The sequence below is a fragment of the Alexandromys fortis genome, unplaced genomic scaffold (genome assembly GCF_014885135.2).
Source record: "Alexandromys fortis isolate MF-2015 unplaced genomic scaffold, M_Fortis_MF-2015_v1.1 scaffold_47, whole genome shotgun sequence".
In the NCBI taxonomy this organism is placed as follows: Eukaryota; Metazoa; Chordata; class Mammalia; order Rodentia; family Cricetidae; genus Alexandromys; species Alexandromys fortis.
In genome coordinates this window covers 8,642,646-8,666,142 of record NW_026067957.1, presented here as the reverse complement: position 1 = coordinate 8,666,142, position 23,497 = coordinate 8,642,646, and the positions used below count along the sequence as shown (strand labels likewise).

The window sequence follows — 23,497 nt, the reverse complement described above, 5'->3', positions numbered from 1 at the left end:
GCTGAGGGGGCACTTGGAAGAGGAGGATCTGAAACTAATGGCATGCATGGACTTGTTTTGTGTGGTCTCCTGACAGGAAGCACTGGCCCTGTCTAAGAATAAAGGGGGAAGAACTCTGAAAGTTTAAATGGGAAGAGCAAAATAGTAAAGTGACTAAAAGACCTCAAACCTAGAAGCGTGCCCAGTGCCCCAAGAGGGACAGCCACCAGAGTCTTTGGGAGCTGGGGATTCTAAAAGCACACTTTGCCAGCCCTTTTTAAGGACTGAAACCCACATGGCCTTCATCTGTTTTCCCAGGTTCTGCCAGATCTATTAATGTAGTAGTTGCCAGCGTGTTAATCAGCTGCCCTGATATATGCACGGCTCTCAGTCTCCTTAGCCTCCCTCCCACTCTCTCCAGAAGCTGTTCCTAGCTTAGTTCAGACAGTATCTGCCACCACATTCACATGTGTCCTACTGCTTTCTTGTTAGCAAATACTCAGAGCTACCAGATTTAGTTATTATTTCCTTAGCATGGGATCAATTCTGGTCAGCAGACTTTTTTTTTTTTTTTTTTAAGAACAGAATATAGTTCATTTATCTTTGACCCTTTAAAAATATATGTTATAATTTTTCTTACAACTTAGCAAAAACTCCATTCATATAATTTTGCACAGAAAATTTGAATAATGTGCCAGGCCTTAGCCTTATTTCCTAGGGAAAGGTGAGTATGCTATCTGTCCCTTCTGCAGCCCCATGAAGCAGGACAATCAGACATGATACAGAGTCATGTCAGTTTATTACTGTGAGCATCAGCTTATATAAGTTAAGTGACATCGTGTAACATGGGGTTACCTCCAGCCAATGAGAGACAGCCAAGCCCTCCCTCTGGCTGGAGGGGTGTCTATCTAGATTTTGCTGTCTCATCCCCCCTCGGTAGCTTTGAAACTATCCTTCAAACTCGAGCCAGGCTTTTCTCTGTCCTACAGGCCTCGAGGCACGGGCCCTAAGATAATTTTGGCCTAACAATAATGCTAAAAAAAAAAAAAAAAAAAGTTAAATGAGACCTTAAAACAAGAAATCAGGACCATGTTATAATTTGGGATTAGCCTTCCCCAGTCTCTTCCACAGGCTGAGTGTCATGAGTGGCAGGTCCTGTCTGTCATTTCCATTGCTATTTATCTTATACCCTGCTTCATTTGCAAATGTTTATGTGTCAGAAGTATCTCTGGACTTCCTAATCCATATACATACATAAGTAAAAATAAAAATAAATCTTTAAAATAAATAATAATAGAGTTTAAACTAAGCTGACATAGTTAAGGGCCTTACTCATTTTAACATGAACCACTAAATGGAAGTAAACAAGACAAATTTTAGGGTATGTTTCAAAAACTGCTGCGTTTGTGGAAGAATGTCAGAATAATGAATTTCCTTCTTTAAGAATTTCATTTGGATAACACAAAACCAGAATCCTTCTGAACCTAGCTTTATACAGTCAGGCCAATTTCATCTGGGTCAAAGACCGATGAGTAAATCAAACAAGCAAACATTACAGGTTTGATATTGAACACATTTCTGTACTGAAAGCAGTGGTTTTGTTATCTTTTGATTTTTTATAACATGGATGTCCAACAGCTAGGAACTGCCTTTCCCATGAATGACAGATAACAAATGGAGGATTCAGACACTGATGAAGGACACCACCTACAAGGGTTGCACTACCTTTCTTTTTACTTGAAAAAATGTTATCACAGTTGAATTTTGGTATAATTATTAAATCTACTGTGATGTTACCTAGGCATATTCCATACAGAATGCCATGGCATTGGTAGGTGGGTAATACACTCCGACACCCACATTCTACTGTAGCAGCCAACGGGTATACTTAGTTCTTTATCTGCAAAATTTCATAAGAATTTCTTAATTCTTAAAAACAGATGGCCAGAAAACAACAAACACCTTGTTTCATTGGTCCACAGGCAAAGTGGACCTCCAGAGGGTCAGAGGTCACTGGGTGTGTGCATAGCACAAAGACTTCCCCAAGTGTCACTGCTCCGAGACTCCCCTTTGCTGTCTTCTTCCTCTTGTGACTTTGGGTCCATTCAGCTATGGGATCAAAAAGGGCACAGTTCTAAACTTTTTCCTTTCTGTCTCCTCAGAATCTGCTCCCACATGACCTGTCATGATGGCAGGCTCCTGACAGTGGCCCGTGTTCATCACCCACACTGTCAATATGGACCTAAACTTTTAAGGAGGAGTGCTGTGGTCCTTTGACATCTGACTGGCAGCTCTTTCTGCTGCCCACTATACCTGAGGGTTACAAGATTTCAAGACCATTCCCTTTGCACATGTTTATCCAGTGTGACACTATCCACCTCCCTTCACCAAAGGCAAGCACTTACCTCACTTGAGTAAGGCTCTTAACAATATTGATTAGTTTAAACTCTATGATTATTTATTTTTTAGAAATGAAAGTAACATATAGATAGAAGACCCACCTACATCAATTTCATCTTGCAGGTTATATCCCTTCATGAGCAGAAGTCAGGAAGGAAACTCCAGGCAGAAACCTAAATGCAGGAACTGGAGCAGAGACCATGGAAAATGAGCTCACTGACTTGCTCCCAATGCTTGCTCAACAGCTTTCTTCCTTAACCCAGGACCACCTGCTGAGGGGTGGCACAACCTACATAAGTAATTAGTCAAGAAAATGCCCTACATACTTCCTACAAACAATAGGATGGAGGCATTTTCTCATTTGAGGTCCCTCTTCTCAGATAACTTTAGTTTGTGTCAGAAGAGGACATTTATCCCCTGGAGCTTGTATTAGAGGTGATTGTGATCAGCCCAGGAAGGATGCTGGGAACCAAATATGGGTCCTCTGTTCTCTGAAGCAAAGTATATTCTTCCAATTGCTGAACCATCTCCCAAGCCTTTTCCTTTAAACTTTTGGTAGAGATGGTTTTCTCCAGCTACAAGAATGAGCATTTACAAAATCTAACTATCTAGATTTTGTATTTTCAGATTTCCTTTTAAATGTATTTTTCCTTGACTTTTCTTCAAAGTTTACTATGACTATAATATAACATAGGTTTAAAAATATTGTGCATCAAAAAAAAAAAAAAAGAAACAAAGGAAACTGGGTAAAATAAAAGAGACACACTCTTAACGTCTTAAGAAATGTTCCTCCAAGATGAAAGGTTTCATCTCACAGGAAACTGCTACTCTATAGAAGTGCAGCTGAGAAATGACAAAATGTTCAAAAACCAGTGTCCATGCCAAGGCATAAAATCCTCAAACTTGTAGCAAGCAGTATGTGAGGAGTGTGCACATGCGGAAACCAGTAGCCTCCTTGAGTGCTCTTCCTCAAGACCATCTTCTTTGAGAAAGGCTCTCCTGTTGGCTAGCAGCGTGCCATAGGCTAGACTGGCTTGGTTAGCAACGTGCCATAGGCTAGGCTGACTTGGCTAGCAGCGTGCCATAGGCTAGACTGGCTTGGTTAGCAACGTGCCATAGGCTAGGCTGGCTTGGCTTGCAGTGTGCCATAGGCTAGGCTGGCTTGGTTTGGAACGTGCCATAGGCTAGGCTGGCTTGGTTTGCAATGTGCCATAGGCTAGGCTGGCTTGGCTTGCAGCATGCCGATTAGGATAGGCTGGCTTGGCTAGCAGCGTGCCATAGGCTAGGCTAACTTGGCTTGCATCTTGCCAATTAGGATAGGCTGGCTGGCCAACAAGCCCTAGGGGTCTGCCTGTCTCCTTCTCTGCAGGGTTGGGACTGCAAGCACATTCCACCATATCTAGCCTTTCTGTGCATTCTCAGGATCAAAGATAGAAAACACTGTTCCACCTGAACTATCTCCCCACTCCCCTCATATCCCCAGCATGCTCCTCAGGGGTTGTCTAGGAAGATGGAGCTAGTAAAAAGAAGATAAATGTTGTTTCTTAAAAAATTTTCTAGCTGCGTAGCAAACTAATTCAGTTAATTTTCATAACTGACTTCTATTGTGGATACTGTTGCAAATTTTATTTTAAAGATAAATGAAGTCATGGAAAGGCTAAATATTCCTAAATCTGTTAGTCAAAATGTAGTGATAGACCTGAATACCACTCTTAGTCTGAAGTCGAGGTACACCGGCTCTATGCCTCCCTACACAGCCTGTACAGTGGCAGGCACGCTCTCTGGATCTGAAGTTTAGAGGATGCCAATGGCAGATTTATTTGGTAAACTTATTTGGAACTGTCTCATTTTCTCAGAGCCTCCTCAGTAATGCGTAGGGAGACCTGTGTTTCCTCTTCTCTATGACAGCTTTAATTTGTTAAGGCGACACGGACTTTCGCCAGCATCTCCATTCACAGAGCTGGGGCGAAGCGATGAGAAGAGGAAGTATGGATATGTATCTTCACCTGTGTTTATCTGAGCTAATGCTTGCCCGCTCTCTTCCAGGTGCTTCATTCCAAATATCTATGCTGCTCTCTTCACGGCTGCTCTCGTTCCTCTCATGTGCCTCGTGGTGGTATTTGTGGTGTTCATCCATGCCTACCAGCTAAAGCCACAGTGGAAAGGTTATGACGATGTCTTCAGAGGACGGACAAATGCAGCAGGTTAGGAAAGAACTATTTTTGCATTTTAGAAATGTGAACTCCTCAAAGGCGGGGGAGGAAATGTCATGGAGAGTTCTGCTTCTGGGTTTGTTGTTGTTTTGTTTTAATTTGATTTTAAATGAAAGAGAAGGGTGTAATTAGGTTCAGCTTTCAGTGCTGAAGACTTGATTTAAGCTAAGCCTCGGTGTCTACTGCTTGGTTCTTCCTGGCAGCACTCATCCTAGGGGCCTGGGAGTTTTATTGCTGCTTCCAGTTTCCCTTAACGTGTCAGCATCCAGGCCGGTGAGTCACTGGCTTCGGGAATCGCTTCCCAGGCTTTCCCCAACTTAAGCAATAACAACCTGCATTCAACCTGTGAAGTCATTTCACTTCCTGCCAATTCGGAGACTTGAGAGTCAATCAAGCGAACCTCCAGGTTCTCTAGAGCTCTGGACTTTGCCTGAGGCTTTCTGATCACTCCGACAATGCTTTAAAACACACGTGACCAGACAGCCTCCTAAGTGGCTACACATGTCTGGTTACTTTAGAGTGCAAATCTTTCCAGCTCAAACCGGCTTTCCCTGTAGCTCACTTTTTCCCTTTGAATCATGCTCTGCACAGGTTTTTATGGTCGGATTTTCTTTTTGTTGTCCTTAGAATAGAGTTTCCTAGGAACTTCCTTAAATAGGAACAATAAGCACACACCTACAGACAGAAGCAGTTACTTAAACACTGTGTTTTTAACATTTGTGAATCTGCAAATCTAACATCATATGAAGACCTAATGGAGCCAGCTAATCCTCTGAAGACCTGTCTCCCCAGTACACCTTAGTGCTCTGCTGATTAGACCCCAGATCCCCGCGCACTGAACATGATGGCAGATGTCCTGTCCCAGTTGTATCAACTAGGGGCCCACTCTACAAGGAAACACTAACAGAAGTGTGGCTTTATGCAGCCGTTCTAAAGCAAAACATTTATGATGTTTCTGATTCCTCCACATTTTTTGTTTGTTTGTTTGTTTGTTTGTTTTTCGAGACAGGGTTTCTCTGTGGCTTTGGAGCCTGTCCTGGCACTAGCTCTTGTAGACCAGGTTGGTCTCGAACTCACAGAGATCCGCCTGCCTCTGCCTCCCGAGTGCTGGGATTAAAGGCGTGAGCCACCACCGCCCAGCTGTTTGTTTGTTTTTGAAGACAGGGTTTCTCTATGTAACAGCTCTGGCTGTCCTGGAACTTGCTTTGTAGATGAGGCTGCCCTCAAATTCACAGAGATCCGCCTGCCTCTGCCTCCTTAGTGCTGAGATTCTAGGTGTGTACAACCACCTCCAGGCTCTTGATTCCCCTATTCTAATGACAATCTAATCTGAAAAGTTATTGTTTCACGTCTGGGCTCCTTACATCTTTCTGATCAATTTATTTTTATCTAGTCTCATATTTTTTTCTCCATTTCAGCGACTCAGATGCCCGTCCTTCAAAACTATGCAACAAATATTTCACTCTCCAGGTTTTTGAGGTTGAGTTTCCTCAGTGCCCAAAACAAAAGTTCAGTCTGTGTAGTCTACAAGAGTCCCCGTAACTTACTGCTCACCCGTAAATGAGTGCTACTCGCCCTTCATCCAGACCACGCCAGTCTCCTTTCTTTCCCTAAATCAGCAGATGCAGCTCTTTTGGGCTGTAAGGAATCCTGCTCAATGAGAAGAGTGCTTCTGGATGAATGAGATAGAGAGATAGATGTGGTTAATCACACCCCCAGAATCTTCACTAAGTCTGAAAGTAACCCCAAATCCAAATTAGGATGGTGTAAACTCCAGTTAGTTTCTCTCAGTCTTGCTCCATTTCTTATAGAAACCCGAGACCCTTGGGCACCTCTTTTTCTCTGTTGTTCCATTCCCTGATAGAAACCCGAGACCCTTCAGCGCCTCACTTCCTCTGTGACACTCTGGGATCACCTCTTAGCAGCATCATTGTGAATGGAAATAACACCTTCCCTGTGCCTTGACTGTCCTCATTTGTGTAGTTACCACAGCCCTTGTCACAGAATGGGACTATGCCTTGTTCAGCTTTGTATGGTTAACTTTATACAAACATTCCTTGAGAACAAGGAATACTCAAGGTTCATTTATACATCCCTGGGGTCTTTAATTGGATAGCAAGAACATGGTTGGTATCCTTAAATAATTGAAGAAATGAAAATTATTAAGGTAGTATAAACCCTCCAACTGTAGTAGTGGGTACCCCATGAAATACATCACAAGAATAGGTGCTGCTGCATCAACAAAGGTGGAATTGAAATGATTGGTCTTGTTGATTTGTCTGTCCATACTTCATTAAAAAGTGTATAGTTAGCACTCATTTTTCCGTGCCCTTGTCTTCTGTGGGTCTCAGAACTGTGTTCAAATTTGTTCTTTACTCTTTAATCGTGCATTTGAAACCCACTGTTATTCCACTTAATGTAATGTGTTCCATATATTGCAAATCTTAAAAAAAAAGCAATTTTTTCCTACTCTAATCTGGAGCATTTAGTACTTCGCTTCAATCTTCTTGTTAAAATTGGATCGTGCTGACCTTTAAAATATCCAATTAAAGTGGCACTGTAAATTAGTGTTTTACCTTATTACTCTACTCAATATAGATAGTAGCTAAAGATAACATATTAATCAAAGAATATTAAAAATGAGATAAATGTATCTTTGTGACTCAGAAACAGAACAGAAGCATAAAATGGTCATCTGAGCCCAAACCCTAGTATTTCCTGAGACTAAAAGATGTGGATGCAAACTCTCATCTGCTCAGGTGGTAAAGTGGACCCTGGGAGATTTTAACCCACAAGGGGAAGTTACAGACAATGGATCTTTCATGAAAGATGCGTGAGAAAGATGCCTCAGCAATATGTCAACCCAAGAAGACAATCACGTTTCATTACATACCAGGGCCAAGCTCTTCGGAGTCAGAGACAATATCCAAGTAGCCATAATGTCCCCGTGGAAAATGAAGGACCGGGGCACGGAAATACTCTCTGAGGGCTCTGAAAGCCACAGGACTGTTTAGGGGAGTCAGCAGCAGAACCATTTCTGTGGGAAAGGTTGAAGAAATTAGAGTAAAGGAGCAAATGTTTTCTAGTCAAACGCAGAAGGAAAACTAACACGCATAGACCTTAAAAGTTAATAAATGGCGAATTTAACACATGAATCTGCTCCAATGGAGAGGCCTAGAAGAGTTTCAGATGGGTGCATTAAGGACCCTGAGAGACTGGAAGCAGTGAAAAGCACATGAGGGCCCTGCAACCACTCAGCAAATCCCTTTTCCAGTTTACCTGTTCACTCTGGAAAGTGTTACTGAGGCACGGTTTATATGCCGTTAAGTTTCTCTGTTCAAGTCCAGTTTTATGAGGGTTAGCATGCTTATACCAGCGTGGGACTGCACTGCAATTTAACTTTAGAACGTCTTCGTGGCCCTGTGAGCAGCCTCACCCTCGACACTAGATACGCCTGTCCTCCCACCTTCCTGTGCAGCAAGTACTCACAAAGCTGCCTGCTCCCCATCAGTCTTGATGTCGTCTGTACATTTCATATAGTAGGATCCTAGAACACATGGCCCTGCAGGTCAGACTTCTTAGCTTAGCATAATGCACTCCAAGTTCATCCATATCATCACACAAGCATTTTTATTGTGCCTGTTAAGAAAAAATTAAGAAGGGAGGGGCGGCTCCGCCGGTGCAAAGAAATCCCATTAGGTCAAATCAAACCAAATTAAAATGACTATCGTCTTATTAAGTACGGCGCTCTCAGGTGGCCAAGCACATGGCAGGGAGACAGGAAAGTGGGGAGCACATGCAAACCCGGACCCACGTGTTTCTCCTCTGGGAGCCCACTTAAATACACTGTGGGAGTGGTTCTGACCTCTGGGGAGGGGTCAGGACCTAGCATGCTGGGATTTGGAGTCCATACTATTGCAACTCCCAGGCCAGGATCTGGGATGGATGCCAGGGGCTGGGGCTATGTTCCAGACATAACAGTATCTAGTACCTTTTTACTGCCAAATAATGGTCTATCATAAGGACTTTCTAGTAAGTTTTCCTATCGGTTGAGGGACATTTGGGCTGATTTCTCTTCGAGGCAAATATAAATAGTACTAGTATGAACAAACATGTATGTGTATGTAACTGGAGGTTTCCACCTGGTCACATAACGACTTTTAAAATAACCACTCAGAGGCTTAATATTAATTATAAACTCTTTGACCTATGCTCAGGCTTATTACTAACTATCTCTTACAACTTAAATTAATCCATAATTCTTATCTATGTTTAGCCACACGGCTTGGTACCTACCTCTTCTCAGTAAGGCATTCTCATCTTGCTACATCGGTGTCTGGCTGGCAACTGCGTCTCCACCTTTCCTCTTCCCAGAATTCTCCTAATCTGGTCAGCCCACCTATACTTCCTGGCCTGGCTACTTGCCAATGAGCATTTTATTACACTAGGGCAAGTGACAAATCCTTATAGTGGACAAGAGTGTTGTCCCGCAGCATTTGTAGGTTGTGGCATTGATGAGTGTCTTCATCCAGTTCTTCTGGGGCGTAGTGTAGGAGAAGACTTGCTTGGCATAAGGTGACTGTATTAACTGATCTGCAAAAAAAAAAAAAAAAAAAAAAAATGTTTTCCATAATGGCTGTGGTGATCTGACTGTTGGTTATTCTTTATTTGTTTGAGATGGGTTTCCCTCTATGTGGCTCAGGCTGGTCTCAAACTCAAATGATCTTTCTGTCTCCACCTCCTATGTGCGGGGATCACAGCAGCCTACTTGACCTTTCTTCAAATATGGGATTTATATTTTTTAATAATCAACCCACATCCATTTGTTTACTTATTGTCTGTTTTCATTAGACAGAGTTGAGTCTTAAGTATAGGCACCCTGCAGAGAAGAACTTATTTAGTACCTGGATCTTCTGATGTGAAAGATGACAGTCATGGGAGTACTTAAACACAACCAATCAAACAATCAATCCATCAGTCAATCAGTAGGAAATGCAAATGTGACATTTCAGAAATAAGGAATAGTATATTACCTATATGGTAACTATATGAGTATTGAGATAACTCTGAACACAGCAGAGAGGTCAGAGCTCATGCATCGATCCTAAAGGAAAGCTCCAGTGTCACAAAGAAAACATACAAACGAAGAGAAAATACAGAACGAGCTGAGGATACATAATGATAGGCCCACCAATGGAAGATAGGAATAGAGGAACCACAAATGGCACAATCTGAAGAGATAAAGCTTCAGAATCTTATGGAATAGGTATAAATACACATGAAATAAATCTATTTAAAAGAGCTAAGAGGCTTACTGAAAGTCATTGTATTCTCAAGATACTAAGATCATTTTGAACATGTCTGTGTCTGTAGTTTGGAAATCCGGATTGTGAGCATCTTTTTCTTGCTCCTGATATTCTGTACTCTTACTGTAAATAGACAAGTCCCACTCAGGACTTGCAAGTCTATGGTGTGAGCAAATATGCGATTTCCTGAAAACCTAAGTTTCAAAGACAGCACAAAACCTGGCACCCTCATCTCTTTCTCCAAGCAGCTGGTGCTTTTCGCACCATCCTGGACACTGCCAGCCGGAGATGAGTGTATGTAGTCACGTTCCAGGAGAACCAGCACAACCCACTACAATTTTAACATGCAAAGGCAGTACTACCTCCTAAGGTAACTCAGACAGCTAAGAGTTTAACTGTATTTCCCCTGCATCATATAGTTAATACCAGCGTCAGGTATATTTGAGTAACTGAAGGGTCAGATCATTTCATTTGGCCTGTAGTCTACAGTCTTAGCACTACCCAATCACTCCCTTCATGGAATAGCTATGCCCGACAAAAGAAAAAGCTTCCCCAACAACTTGTATTTGTGTAGCAGTTCCTCACGTCTGACACTTTGGGTGACTTCTTTTGTTTCTGACATCTCTTAATTTCAAGCTGCATTCAAGTAAACTCAGTGAAATCTTAAGGGAAGGTGGGGGAGAGCTCTCAGGAAGTGAAATGCCCTGGGAACAGCAGATAATCATCTTCTATCCCTTTCCTCCTGAGCTGGCCTGGAACAGCCTAGCAGCGTGGCCTTAGGGGCCCTGTAGTTGACCTGAGTGAACCTAACTCTCGAAGGTCAGTGGTTCTCTGTGGGACTCTGAACTTCCTCCTCCCTCAGTGGACGAGATGTGCTGCGAGAATGAGTCAGAAAGGTACACTAAACTGAATCCCAGTGTCTCAAGCAGCTTTTCAAGCGAAGCCTCTAATTTTCAGGTTGGTTTTGCTCTCGGGCAGTGATAAATGGGTCTTTCCTTTCAGACATACTTAGAAGTCGCTGACTGCTTTCTGACTCATCAGCCAGTTCCTAGGTGATGAAAGATTCATGGGGCAGAGAGAAAAATTAATTGGAATGAAAAGAGGAAGTAGGTGATTACAAGTCCTTTTGCCATAAACTCTCCACAGAGGCTTTAATACAGATGCAAAGTTGGGCAAGTGTCTTGGGTCTAAGGTCACACCAGCCTGCACACACCTGCTATGGTCTGATCTCAGAGGCTAAGCATGCTCGTGGTTAGCACTTGGATGGGAAAGGTGGCTGGAGCCTCTTGACCACGCACACTGAAACTGAAGTGTTTTAGAAGTCCCTGGATGGCCATGGCCAGTTCTCTTGAGTGGGAGCATCATTATGGCAGAATGCTAGCAGCCCTCCTACGGCTCAGTCTCATTATCCTAAAAGTGAACAATAATAGTTAATATAAAGTTTCAGTATGGTGATGGAAATCATTGAAAACTTGAGATGAATGTAAAATATTTTATCACATTTTAAAGTTAAATGACAAAAAACTAAAAATAAAGTTAAATGACTTTTTTATTACTAATATTAAAAAAATTCAGCATTCCAAAAACCATGCTGAAATCCAAAAGAATAAGAGTTAAAAAAAATAGCTCCTGATAAACAGAACACTCCATATTGTCATCTTCTAGATAGCAGACTCCTTGTTCTCCTCTTCTCAGACAGGGGAGCTCCTTTTAACAGCAAGGGGTAGACTCTCCTTCCCTTCCATGAATCTGGGTTGGCTGTGGTCTTGCTTACACTAATCTCATGGAAGTGATGCTGCCACACAATGGGTCCAGCTTGTCAGAAGACTAACAGCTTTAACTGCCTTTACCTTGGAAATCAACTGCCTTGTACATATATGTTCTGTTATCCTGAGACACCACACGGGTAGAAAGACCAAGCTAGCCAATGGGAAGCCAGCATGTGGAGAGACATGTTTAGCCATTTTGCAGGGTTCTGAGAGGGCATCTGAGCCCTGGTTCTGGATGAGTGTGAAGAAGCTATCTTGTAGGGTCCAGCCACACAGAACAGAAAACCTTGCCAAGGGCAGTTGCAGTAGTGTGGCAAATAACTTAATTTTAACTAACAAGTTTATGCTACTTTATTACAAATAGTTGCAAAATTTAGATTAGAAAAAACCTCTTGTTTTTTTAATTCAAATTATATGTATTACTGTCATTTTAAGTTTTACTTGCAGAAACATTCATGGTTTATAAGTAAAATTTCAAAAATACCTTCTGTTTTTTTTATTTTTATCACTCCAGCAGTGAGGCTTACACTAATGCAAAGAGAGTCATCTTGCCTTGAACAGTACCTGTATGGTTGCCTGGGATCCAGAGCAACCAACTCAACAGGTTTTCCCTGGCCTTGGCATGGAAATGCTTGTTTGCAGTCTCCTCCCAGTTTTACTGCTGAAACAAGATTAAAACAATGCCTGGAGAGCTATGGAAAACCCCAGAGCTCTTCACCATACAATGGACGTCTTTCACTGGAGTCTTTGCAGTGCAGCTCAGCCTTCCCACATTTTGATAGTGGTGGTGGGGAAATCCCTAATGTTCCAGGAAACATCATGGATGCTCCTCCTCCATGACTTCAGTCCTCAGAGATTCAAATCAGAAATCTCTGAACACAAAATCTGATGTGCAGTTAATGCTTCCTTCTCCATTTTTGCACTTGGAATTTGACATTAATCACTAAAAACTGCTAGAACAGGGTTAGGTATACCTCCACTGTAGCTTGCGTGCTATCACAGGCCCTAGGTTTAATTCACAGCACCATAAACAAGCAAGCAAAGCTTCCTAGAATGATAGTCTCAGCGATCCCCTATGCTTACAAAATAAAAGAGTTGACAATTTAAATTCTGCCCAAATCCCCAATTTATACATGTAACCAAAGAAGAGGGACTAGGGGACTAGGCCTTTCTAGAACTCAAGTTCCTGAATATCCTTTTATTAGTCAACTAATCGATTTTTGTTAGTGTTTTAAGAGATTCCCAGGAAGGGTTTAGTCCTCCTCCACCTCTTCCCAGATCCACTCCTCACTCCCTCCCCACTGTGCTTCTGCCTGAATATTTTTACCTCAGGTTATCTTTATCTATTTATCTCTTCCCCACTCTCACTTACTCACTGGTGACTGACAAAGGTAACTTGCCATCAGATAACCAAACGGATATATATTCTGGTTGCACAGACTTCATAAAGCATGCAAGAATAGTGAATGGACTGGGCCTGCCTCTAAGCGACAGGTGTGAGTTCTGAGTTCATGAATTCTACTTCATGGTCATCATTATCATTATCCCCACTACCATTAGGATTGATCAGCCACCAGGCACTGTGCTGAGAAGTTATGCACAGAGAAAGCTTTCATCCTAGAGTTTACATGAATCCCATGAGAGAACTATTGTTATCCCTATAGTCAGACAAGAAAATCCAGGCAATGCAAAACTGGGGAAAGTTCTGCATGAAGTTGGGATGAGAAGCACAGGTGAGCACAGAGTCACCGCAGTGATGTACACGCTCTGCAGATTCAACACAGTGATGTACAAAGTCTGCAGAGTCACCGCAGTAATGTACACACTCTGCAGAGTCACCGCAGTGATGTACAAAGTCTGCAGAGTCACCACAGTGATGTACAAGGTCTGCAGCATCACCATAGTGATGTACACGCTCTGCAGAGTCACTGCAGTGATGTACAAGGTCTGCAGAATCACCACAGTGATGTACAAGGTCTGCAGAGTCACCACAGTGATGTGCATGCTCTGCAGAGCCATGGCGGTGATGTACATACTCTGCAGAGTTACTGCAGTGATGTACAAGGTCTGCAGAGTCACTGAAGTATGTACATGCTCTGCAGAGTCATTGCACTGATATACATACTCTGCAGAGTCACCACACTGATGTGCACGCTCTTCAGAGTCACCGCAGTGATGTACAAGGTCTGCAGAGTCACCACAGTGATGTAGAAGCTCGTCTGCAAAGCCACCAGGGAGCCAGCACCTATACTGACCCCTTAGCATTTTTCTATCAAAACTCTCACTGATAATCCCAATCTATAAACCTTAGTTTTAGAAGATGTCCATAAAAATAACCATTAGATTCTCTTTCCCCGAGACCTCAAAGGGATCTCATATCTGCTGCTTCATTTTTTTATTTCTAACAAAAACCTCTCCCTCTGTTCTATTACTGCAACACCCAGTTTTCCTCCATATTCTTCTAATTGATGAAGCTGCTATGCTACTGTTCTGTTTTATTGAACTGTTTGATAAAATGCCAACATCTATAAGTTTTTAATAAGCTTTAGACTATACTAAGAGCTTGAAATTTGTTCTGTTTTTTTATTAGTTTAATACTGTTCAGTATGTAATTGGCATAATACTAGGAGATCCTTTCTTTACCATACTTTTTAAAAGTCTCTCAGATATTCCCTTCCCTTCCTTTCCCTGTGATTATGCGTGGAGGGTTGGGCAGCTCTGGCTGCCATGAGGATGTCACAGGCTGTAGATCCCGAGAAGAGGCATTTATTTCTCGCAGTTACACAAGTCCACTCTGAAGGGACCAGCTGGTTTGAATCTGGAGGACCATTTTCTTGCTGTGGCCCTCTGTGTGCTCACAGAAGAGATAAAGAGATTCCTCTTATGTCTCCCCCTCTAAGGCAATAGCTCCAGTGTGGGAGCTCCACTGACCCCATCATAGTTACCTCCCTGAGACCCAGCTCTAGGGTACCACACACTGCATGTTAACTGGAAGGCTAGAAGACACATTCTGTCCATGACACCTGGGTCCTATCTCCCATCATCTCACAGTTAATACTCTTGCCACTGTCCTGAGACTGGTGCTCCTTGGTTCTTATTTATCTCTATTCTGTGTTGAAACATTCTAATACTCCAGCTGACCCTGCCACTAAAATAATCTAATGGTGGCAGTCCTGCGACTTTCCCAGTGAACTTCACACACTAGAGCCATTCTTACCCTTGCTGTTGCCTCACAGTGGTATAATTCCTAGTACGTGTGGATTAATACAGCTCTGCTCACTCTTGCCTTCTAAGTTCACTCATGGTGGTTTCAGAAGAGGGAAGAGTGTGGAACTGTATTTCATTTTTTTTTAAGTGGGACTCATGTGAGGATCTAGGCCATGGTGTGCACGTGGAGGCCAGAGAATGACTCTTGGGAATTGGTTCTCTCCTGTCGTCTTATGAGATCCGTGCATCAAACATATTGTCAAGTGTGTGCATAGCACCTGGACTTCCTGAAACATCTCACCAGTCCTGTAACTGATTTATACCTTGCTGTCCACCTTTCAGGTCTTGGCAGGTTAATGGATGATATAGTCTATGTGGTACACAATTACAGCAGCATCTGTGGCTATCCAGTAGTTTCATGACTGAAGAAGATTCCTAATGCGCATGCCACATTGTGTACCCTTGCCGTGTTACATCACGCTTGACCAGAGAACCAATGAAACGTTCCACATTTTTCATAATGTACCTACTGGCTTTCAATGTATTTCTTTCTTGCTCATGTCTAATTTAATAAAAAAAATTAAATTTAAGTTTTCCTGGTGGCATCCACCACTTTTTAGGAGGATTTACTCTTCTTCATTTATCCTTTTACACTTATCTTTTTAAATTATCAGTGAGTCATCATTTTCTAATCCTTGAAAACACTATAAAACTGTTATTCCTTTTTATTGCTTTTATCTGGAAGCAGTTTTTAATGGATGATAGCACTCTTCCATTTAATTTCTGGCTAAGGAAATGACAGTTTTTTATATTTAAAATATGTTTATCCAGAATTAGAATTTACACTACTGCCAATGAGTATGTATAAAACTCAGAGGAAATATCAGGGTTTTGAGCCTGTTTTATCTTGGAGAGTTTGTATTCTGAGACAGCAGTGAACACGTCTGGAAGCTTCTTCAGTGGGTCTGTTAATGCCAGCTCTGCCAGGTCTTTAGTCGCAGATTCCATTGTAACTTTTTCCATGCACGTTTTACTGCCATTATTATTTCAATTTTTTTTCTACTCATGATTCAGTGTTTACATTGCTCTTTATAGAAATCGGCCTTGAAATGATGGCTTGTGTGAATAGACTTGAAATTGGCTGAATAATAAAATATTAAAGACAAATCTAGGAATAAAGGAAAACAGGATTGTTATTACTAAAGAAGGTACAAACTGGGGATGAATTATCTGGAAATGAGCAATTGGGTCCTATTGGGGGCACAATGCCTGTGCTCTAAATGTCTTTCTTACTAGTTTACACGTTATAATACTCAGAGAATCAAACAGGAACATGGCATTTTTGCCACATGTTGTTTCTGAAGAAAAGCACACTGCACCAATGGAGAAGTGTGAGCCCAAAGGCAGACATTCTTTTGGAATGCTTATTAGGAAGGAAATAGGAGCAGGGGAGCCTTCTGTCAGACGGCTGCACAGGACCACGGTTCCACTCAACAGAAAGCTGAAAATAACTTTTCTGCTAACATCCTGGGACACTGTGGCTCTGCCTCCGCGTGTCCAGTTTTCAGACCCCTCCATTTGCTACCACCCTCTGCCCTCACATTGTGGCAGGTGCCTGTTCTCATGATCACCCTCCATCCTCTTCTCCATCCTTCCTTCTGCTTGTTTCCATTTGCCCTTGGTCTTCCAGGTGACTCTCTTTTCTCTGGACTTTTCTCCGTCCTCTGAGAGTCCCTTGAAATTGGAGATTTCAAGGATATTTGCCTTAATACTTTGATTCCCTCACCAATTTGCCTTCTTTTTTAAGTAGTTTGTCCACTGCTGGTCTGGTCTAGGCCACACAGTATCCCAGTACTCTTTATCCGTCTTTATTCTGCCCAGGAACTCATAAAGATCCACCAGCATCTGCCTCCCAGTTTCTGTGATTACTGTGATGGAAGGCAGGTGCCGCTTGCCCTATGATCAGTGGGCGATGGGCAGTGGCAAGCCTTCATCCAGTACATGTACCACACTGCTCTGTGGTCAGTTTTATATTCTTGAGAACAGCTCTGCATGTGGGTGTGATGTTCATTTTCTGCATTTAAAGATATAGTTACTTAATAACTGAAAGTAATACAGAGTACCAGCAAAGTAATGAAATGAAACTATTAAAAAGAAAGTAATACAGAAAGTTACTGTCAGTCAATCAGAGGTGTTCTGTAATGGATACTAATTTATTCTAAGCAGCCTTAACTGGACCATATCAGCTTCCCCAAAATCTTTGGATTATCTTTAATTGGTTCCTAAGTAGTCTTTGAACCAGAGTCAGCTGCAATTAAGCGTTGCATTTAATGCCTTCCACCTCTACAAGAAATTAAGAACAATATGGCGCCATCACCCTCAGTTTCCCTTATTTCATCTGGCCACCATCCTTTGTTGTTCACCACTGCTCTCCTTTCTTACCTAAGTAGCTGCTTTTCAGGAAAACCAGCCTTCCTTCCGCGTCTTCCATCTGGTTTTCCTTCTCTTGAAACTAGTTTTATGTTGAACTTTCCACTGATGTTTTCCAGCTTCACTCTCAGTCCTCTACGCCTTAACCACAATCTAAAGATGTGCATTGCTCTACACTACCCGGAGCTTGCTCATAATGTGGCTGCTTTATCAAGCTCCTGCCCTGCCTCTCCCTCTTCCTTCACCATCAAGTTCCCCTGGTGGTGTGTACTATCCACCTGCTATTCACAGCTCCACCACGGTGTGACTCATCCATCACCAGGCCCTTGCACACTGCGCCATAGCCTGATTCATCCATCACCAGGCCCTTGCACACTGCGCCATAGCCTGACTCATCCATCACCAGGCCCTTGCACACTGCACCATAGCCTGATTCATCCATCACCCAGGCCCTTGCACACTGCGCCATAGCCTGACTCGTTCATCACTCAGATCCTTGCACACCAAACCCTTTCTCATCTGTTTATCCTTAATCTCTCCTGCTCAAGGCAGTACCGAGTGCCACCCCTCCAGCCACCCCTCTTCAGAAAACCCATCTCCCTCGTGTCTGCTTTCCATATCATGGTGACTAGTCATTTTAAAATCTGCTAACTCTATCCCTGCTCTGTTTCCACACACACACACACACACACACACACACACACACACACACACATTTTCATATGCTGTTAGGATATATCCACCCCAATTTCTCTCTGATAGATTATCCTCGGGAAGTATGAAAAGGTTTCATCCGTCTTTGTCTGCCTTGCTCAGTTCCTCTGAGCTCAGTGTTGTTTATGTTTCTTGTTCTTTTCTGTCTTTTTGTTTACACATCCAGGACACCTGCATAATTTCTTTCCCTCTCTGGTCACAGTCACTCACCTGGGTGGATGGTTATCACGATGGAAGCATCAGCACTTCTGTGGCTTCAGGAATTCTGGTTTCATGAGTCTGAGGACTTACTGACTCTGCGTCTTTGGTGCTGAGTTCCCACCGTCCACCTTCACTCCCTGATGGGGGTACTACTGCAGTTCTGTCTCTTTGCCCCTGCCACTGCTTACAGTGAAGGAGATGCTCTTCTTCCTTGCCTCGGGCCTTTGTGGTCACCCACGCAGACTGCCACCGTGGTTACTAATGAACTGACCCTGCTCCTGCTTGCTCGCCATCAGCCTGTTGGCTTTCCTAGGGGATTAAGTGCTCTTTCATGGGATACCTCTTTTTATCACAAGTGTTAAATGGCTCTATATGTAATGAAAAATCATTCCACATTGCTGGACCACTGCTGTGAGATTCTTTTCATTACTCACCCCTGTGAACTTTTAACTGTAGCTAAAGGAACAATCTACTGGGATTTATAAACTTGCCTTTTTCCCTTTATTTATGCTGTTCTTATTCCTTTAACCTCAATATTTACACGTTTGCCTGCCTTCAAGTCCAAGACTGAAGATAAACTTCTTTCTTCACAATGCTTTCCTGAGTTCGCTAGAGCCAAGTACCTGTGTGTACATGGATACACACACAAATCAGACAATAGCATTTATCTTACATATGGACCAGCCTAACCATGATTTGAATTTCTTGATAAATTCAAGAGAATGGGAGAAAAGAATGCTAGAATTAATATCTAAAACAACAACAACAAACAATGAAAGGTTCCATGTGACAGTGGCATACAGAGAAAGAAAAGTTGAATGAGCTATCCTTGGATGCAGGTCATGTTGAAATTATCTACTCACTAATACATAGCATTGTCAAAACAAGTGTCTGTTAGGGTTTTTGTTGATTTTGTTTCTGTTTGTGTAAATTGGTTAGTTTTAATTTCTTTCTGTGTAAGTATTTTGACTGCATGTATGTCTCTGCTCCATATGCAAGCCTGGTGCCTGTGAAAGTCAAATGAGTTCCCTGGATCCTCTCAAAGAGAATTACAGATGTTTGTTAGCTACCATGGTAGCTGGGAATCAAACCTGTATTCTCTGAAGCCCCCACTGCTCTTAACCACTGAGCCATCTCTCCCACTCTAAATTTTGTTTTGTGTTTTTGAAATAGTCTCTCATTCTCTATGCTGTCCTGGAACACACTATGTAGACCTGTTGACTGAGGATGCAAGAGATCTGCCTGCCTCTGCCTCCCCAGTTCTGGGACTAAAGGCATACCACCATGCCTAGTGATTCATGGTATTCTTTTGCTCTAATGGCTTCCTTTCCTTTAAATCATATACAGGGGGTTCAGTTTGGGACTTTCTTTTTTCCTCAACACCACTGTTTTGCCTTTTTATTCTCTGAGACTTCTAGTAAGAATGAGCAATGAGATATTAGTTTACTCCTTGTACATAAAAACCCCTGCCCTACCTCTGTGTTGTGCCTTTGGACAATGGCAAGGCTTTATGTAACACAGACTGCTCTGTGGTTAGTTGTACATTCCTGAGGACAGTTCTGTGTGTAGGTGTGGTGTGCATTTTCTGCGTTTATAGGCATAGTTATTTAACAACAGAAAGCAAAGCACTCAAACCTTCTGAGCAATCCAGCCTTATTTCTAAGGAGAGGCGATTTCTCTGTAATCTAATAGCGAATGGGAGAGGAAATATAGTCAGTTACCCTGAGAAGGTACAGGTGAGGGGGTGCTGGCTCCCCTTTGACTCCAACACTCAGGTAGAGGCAGGCAGATCCCTGTGACAAAGCAGTGGAAATTTTTTAAAATTGTGTTTTCTAGTAGGATGGTTAAGTTACAAAGTTAAAGCAACAAGTAAGTTTTGAGGTAAAATGGCATTTATCCAGACTGAGGCTCCACCAGAAAATAATTCTGGTGACTAGCATATTTGACAGCTCACAAAAAGGAATTTTCTTGAATGCACAGAATAATCATTAGTGTTAATTATTATGAGATGTTTTGTTACTTAACTCAAGACTTTGACATTGATTTTGAGCCTGCAATCCTAATGATTGCTTTGTGATGTACAATCAAACTATATATAACTTTAACTCATTACTAATGGGTGCTTAGTTCATAACTTAATTCTATAAATATTGTAAGGCCATCTAGAAAGAATCAAAATAAAAACATGTTGTACATTTTTGGTGTTCCAACAGCTGTGCATGAGGAACTGCTTCCTGGTACCAGGGCGTCTTTATAAAAGAGCATCTCAAGCTCCAACACGGAGTAAATGGTAGTGTACGGAAATAGGCTCAGTCAACCTTCAGTGTTTACTCGGCTGCTTCTGTTTGCTTTAGAACTCTGATGTCTAAAAACTTCTGTCACTTTCATTTGGCAAAACATTCATAGAAAATTACTATTTCAGTTGTGAGCCCGGATGATAATTTCCCTTCCTGTCCTTCCAAGAGGAAGAAAACAGAATGTTTTGCCTTTCCTTGACAATCACAGACATATCCAACAGCTCCATCGCACACAGCACAGTATTATTCAGCAATGCTGAACTACATGGTTCAAATAGAATTACTCTAATAACAGTTTTTGCAAGGTCGGTGTGGGTATGTCTCGTATAACTTGGTTATTCTCCTTAGATTCAAAATTACAGCCTGCAAATTGAAAATTATACATAACTTTTGCAAGGCAAGACCATAATTCTAGGCTTTCACTATTTTTCAGTCCATATAAATCACACTCAAACAGGAGTGACACTGGGCTTTCCTTTAACATCCTAGCAAGACCGGAGTCTATAGTTAGCAAAGCCCTGATGGGTTAGGTTCTCAGCAGAACTTGAGACCCTGGGAATAGACTCCCATTTCTTCAACCCTGCAAAGTCCACTAGTAAAGAAGCTAGAATTATTTCTGTCCTGTGGTCCAGCATGTCACCTGCACAGCTTCCACGCCATCATTCCCACATCCATAATATAAGCTATCTATGCCTGAAGATGCTAGGTGTAGGCCTGTGCTACAGATATGGGCACTCAGGCTTCCTTCGCCCAAGCTAGAGTATGACCTCCGCTCGATTCCCATTTCAAACTTAACGGACTGTGTGCCATCAGCCACTGGTGCGTCTCATTATCAATGCATTTTAAGGAGAATTGGATGTGATAGAAAGGGTGATGGCTTGACACAGCATAGAGTGAACAGAACGGAAGAAAAAGTGCTAGAATTTTTGAAGCTTGTTTCTCCAAAATGTGCAGATCTGAGGGGGGGGTGGTAGTGCACACCTTTTATCCTAGCACTCAGGAGGCAGAGGAAGGCAGACCTCTGTGAGTTCAAGGCTAGTCTGGTCTAAGAGTGAGATCCGGGAAAAAAAAAAGTCTAGTTCACAAACATATTGCTTTCTGTGATTTGTGGTTGGTAGGGTTTCAAGGTCAGGTATCTATGGCAGAGCTGACTCCTTCAGTGGTCTTGGAATTGGCATATGATTATGGAAATCTTAAATAAAATGGGCTGATTTGGAGAAGTGGTCAATGTTTGTCACCTCTTTTCTGTCTTCTCTCCTTCCATTAAAGTGTTAGTAATTGTACTGGAAAGATAGATTAAAAGGTAAAGATACTTGATGGTGAGCCTGGAGACTAAATTCAGTCTCCAGACTGTCCTCTGATCTTCACATGGGCAGGAGAGCACAGACCTACCTTCTCTCAAAATAAATAAAAAGTATAATTTAAATAAAAAGTAACCACAGGGATCTGTCATTGGGAGGATATCATTAATAGGTGGCTTTGCCTACAAACCACAACCACAATTTTTTCTTATATCTTTGACTCTAAAGCCAGAACCACGTGGCTGAAACTGCTAAGTTCTGCTACTTGCTGGGGTTGGAACATGACTCTATTATTCAACTACATCTTCATCAGCTTTCTGTTTTCCACAGCCTCCTTCACTGTCTGTCCTTGGCTGTTCTGAAACTTGTTCTGTAGACCAGGCTGGCCTCATACTCAGAGATCTGCCAGGCTCTATTTTCATACTGCTGGGATAAAAGCACATGTGCCTTTAAGCTTTTCTCAATTCCTTTCTACAGGCTGAAAACTTAGCTGGGTGGGATCTTGCCCTGAGCTCACCACTATGCTTTTTCCATTTCTTAATCTGTTTATTTCCTTTAACACAGGACTTAGCTCCATTCCACTTCCTGGTGATCTTTTTCTCCTCAAATTATACATTTTCTATTTTTCTTTGTTCAGCTTGCTCTCTTTCATTATAAATCTCCATTACAGTTAATACTAATAACCACATACCAGTTTATCTTAGATGATTTTGAGATTTCCTCTGCCAATGAATTAATCCAAAACTTTGTCCAAAGTTTAACCTTTGGACAAAGGCAAAAAGCAGCCATATTCTTTACCAAAATATCACAATATGGGTCTCTAGGCCACGTGCTAACATTCTTCTCTGAAGTGTCTTAATCCAGGTCCCCACAATTCAACTCACACCCAGTGCCGTTGTCTTCCATGCTCCTACTAGGATGGCCCATTAAGCAGCACTTAAGGCATTCAACTGCTTTTCTAATCCACAGTCCCAAGGTCCATCAAAAAAAAAAAAAAAAAAAAAAAAAACATGGTCAGCCTATCAAACAATACAATATTCCTGTCCCTGATACCAACTTCTATCTTAGAAATTTCTATTGCTATGAAGAGACATCATGGTCACAGCAACTCCTTTAAAGGGAAACATTTAGTTGAGGCTAGCTAACAGTTTCAGATGGTTAGTCCATTATCATTATGGCAGGGCATAGTTGCATGCAGGCAGACATGGTGACTGAAAGGTATGTAGACAGACAGACAGACATCTTCAGGGAAAGAGATATAATACAAAGTGGCTCCTTTTATTATGAGAACTAAGAAATCTCAAAATCTGACACCTGCAATGGAAGAACCAGGATGGCTGTGGTGTAGGTCAAGGGCATATGATAAGGCCTCTCTTGGGGCATATACCCAAGAGAGGCCTTATCATACAACAAAAATATATGCTCTGCTATGTTCATAGCAGCATTGTTTGTAATAGCCAGAACCTGGAAACAACCTAGATGCCCTTCAATTGAAGGATGGATGAAGAAAGTATGGAATATATACATATTAGAGTACTATTCAGCAGTAAAAAAACAAGGACTTCTTGAAGTTTGCAGGCAAATGGATAGAAATAGAAAACACTATCCTGAGTGAGGTAAGCCAGACCCAAAAAGAGGAACATGGGATGTACTCACTCATATTTGGTTTCTAGCCATAAA

At 42.1% G+C, this 23,497-nt stretch overlaps 1 protein-coding gene across 1 annotated transcript in view; it reads left to right on the top strand.

The window, feature by feature from the left end:
- Positions 1–23,497, top strand: part of Adgrv1 (adhesion G protein-coupled receptor V1) — a 530,822-nt gene that overhangs the window by 434,191 nt on the left and 73,134 nt on the right. Inside the window, 1 exon segment of the mRNA XM_050152479.1 lies at positions 4,426–4,583. Coding sequence (XP_050008436.1) covers positions 4,426–4,583 — 158 coding nt within the window.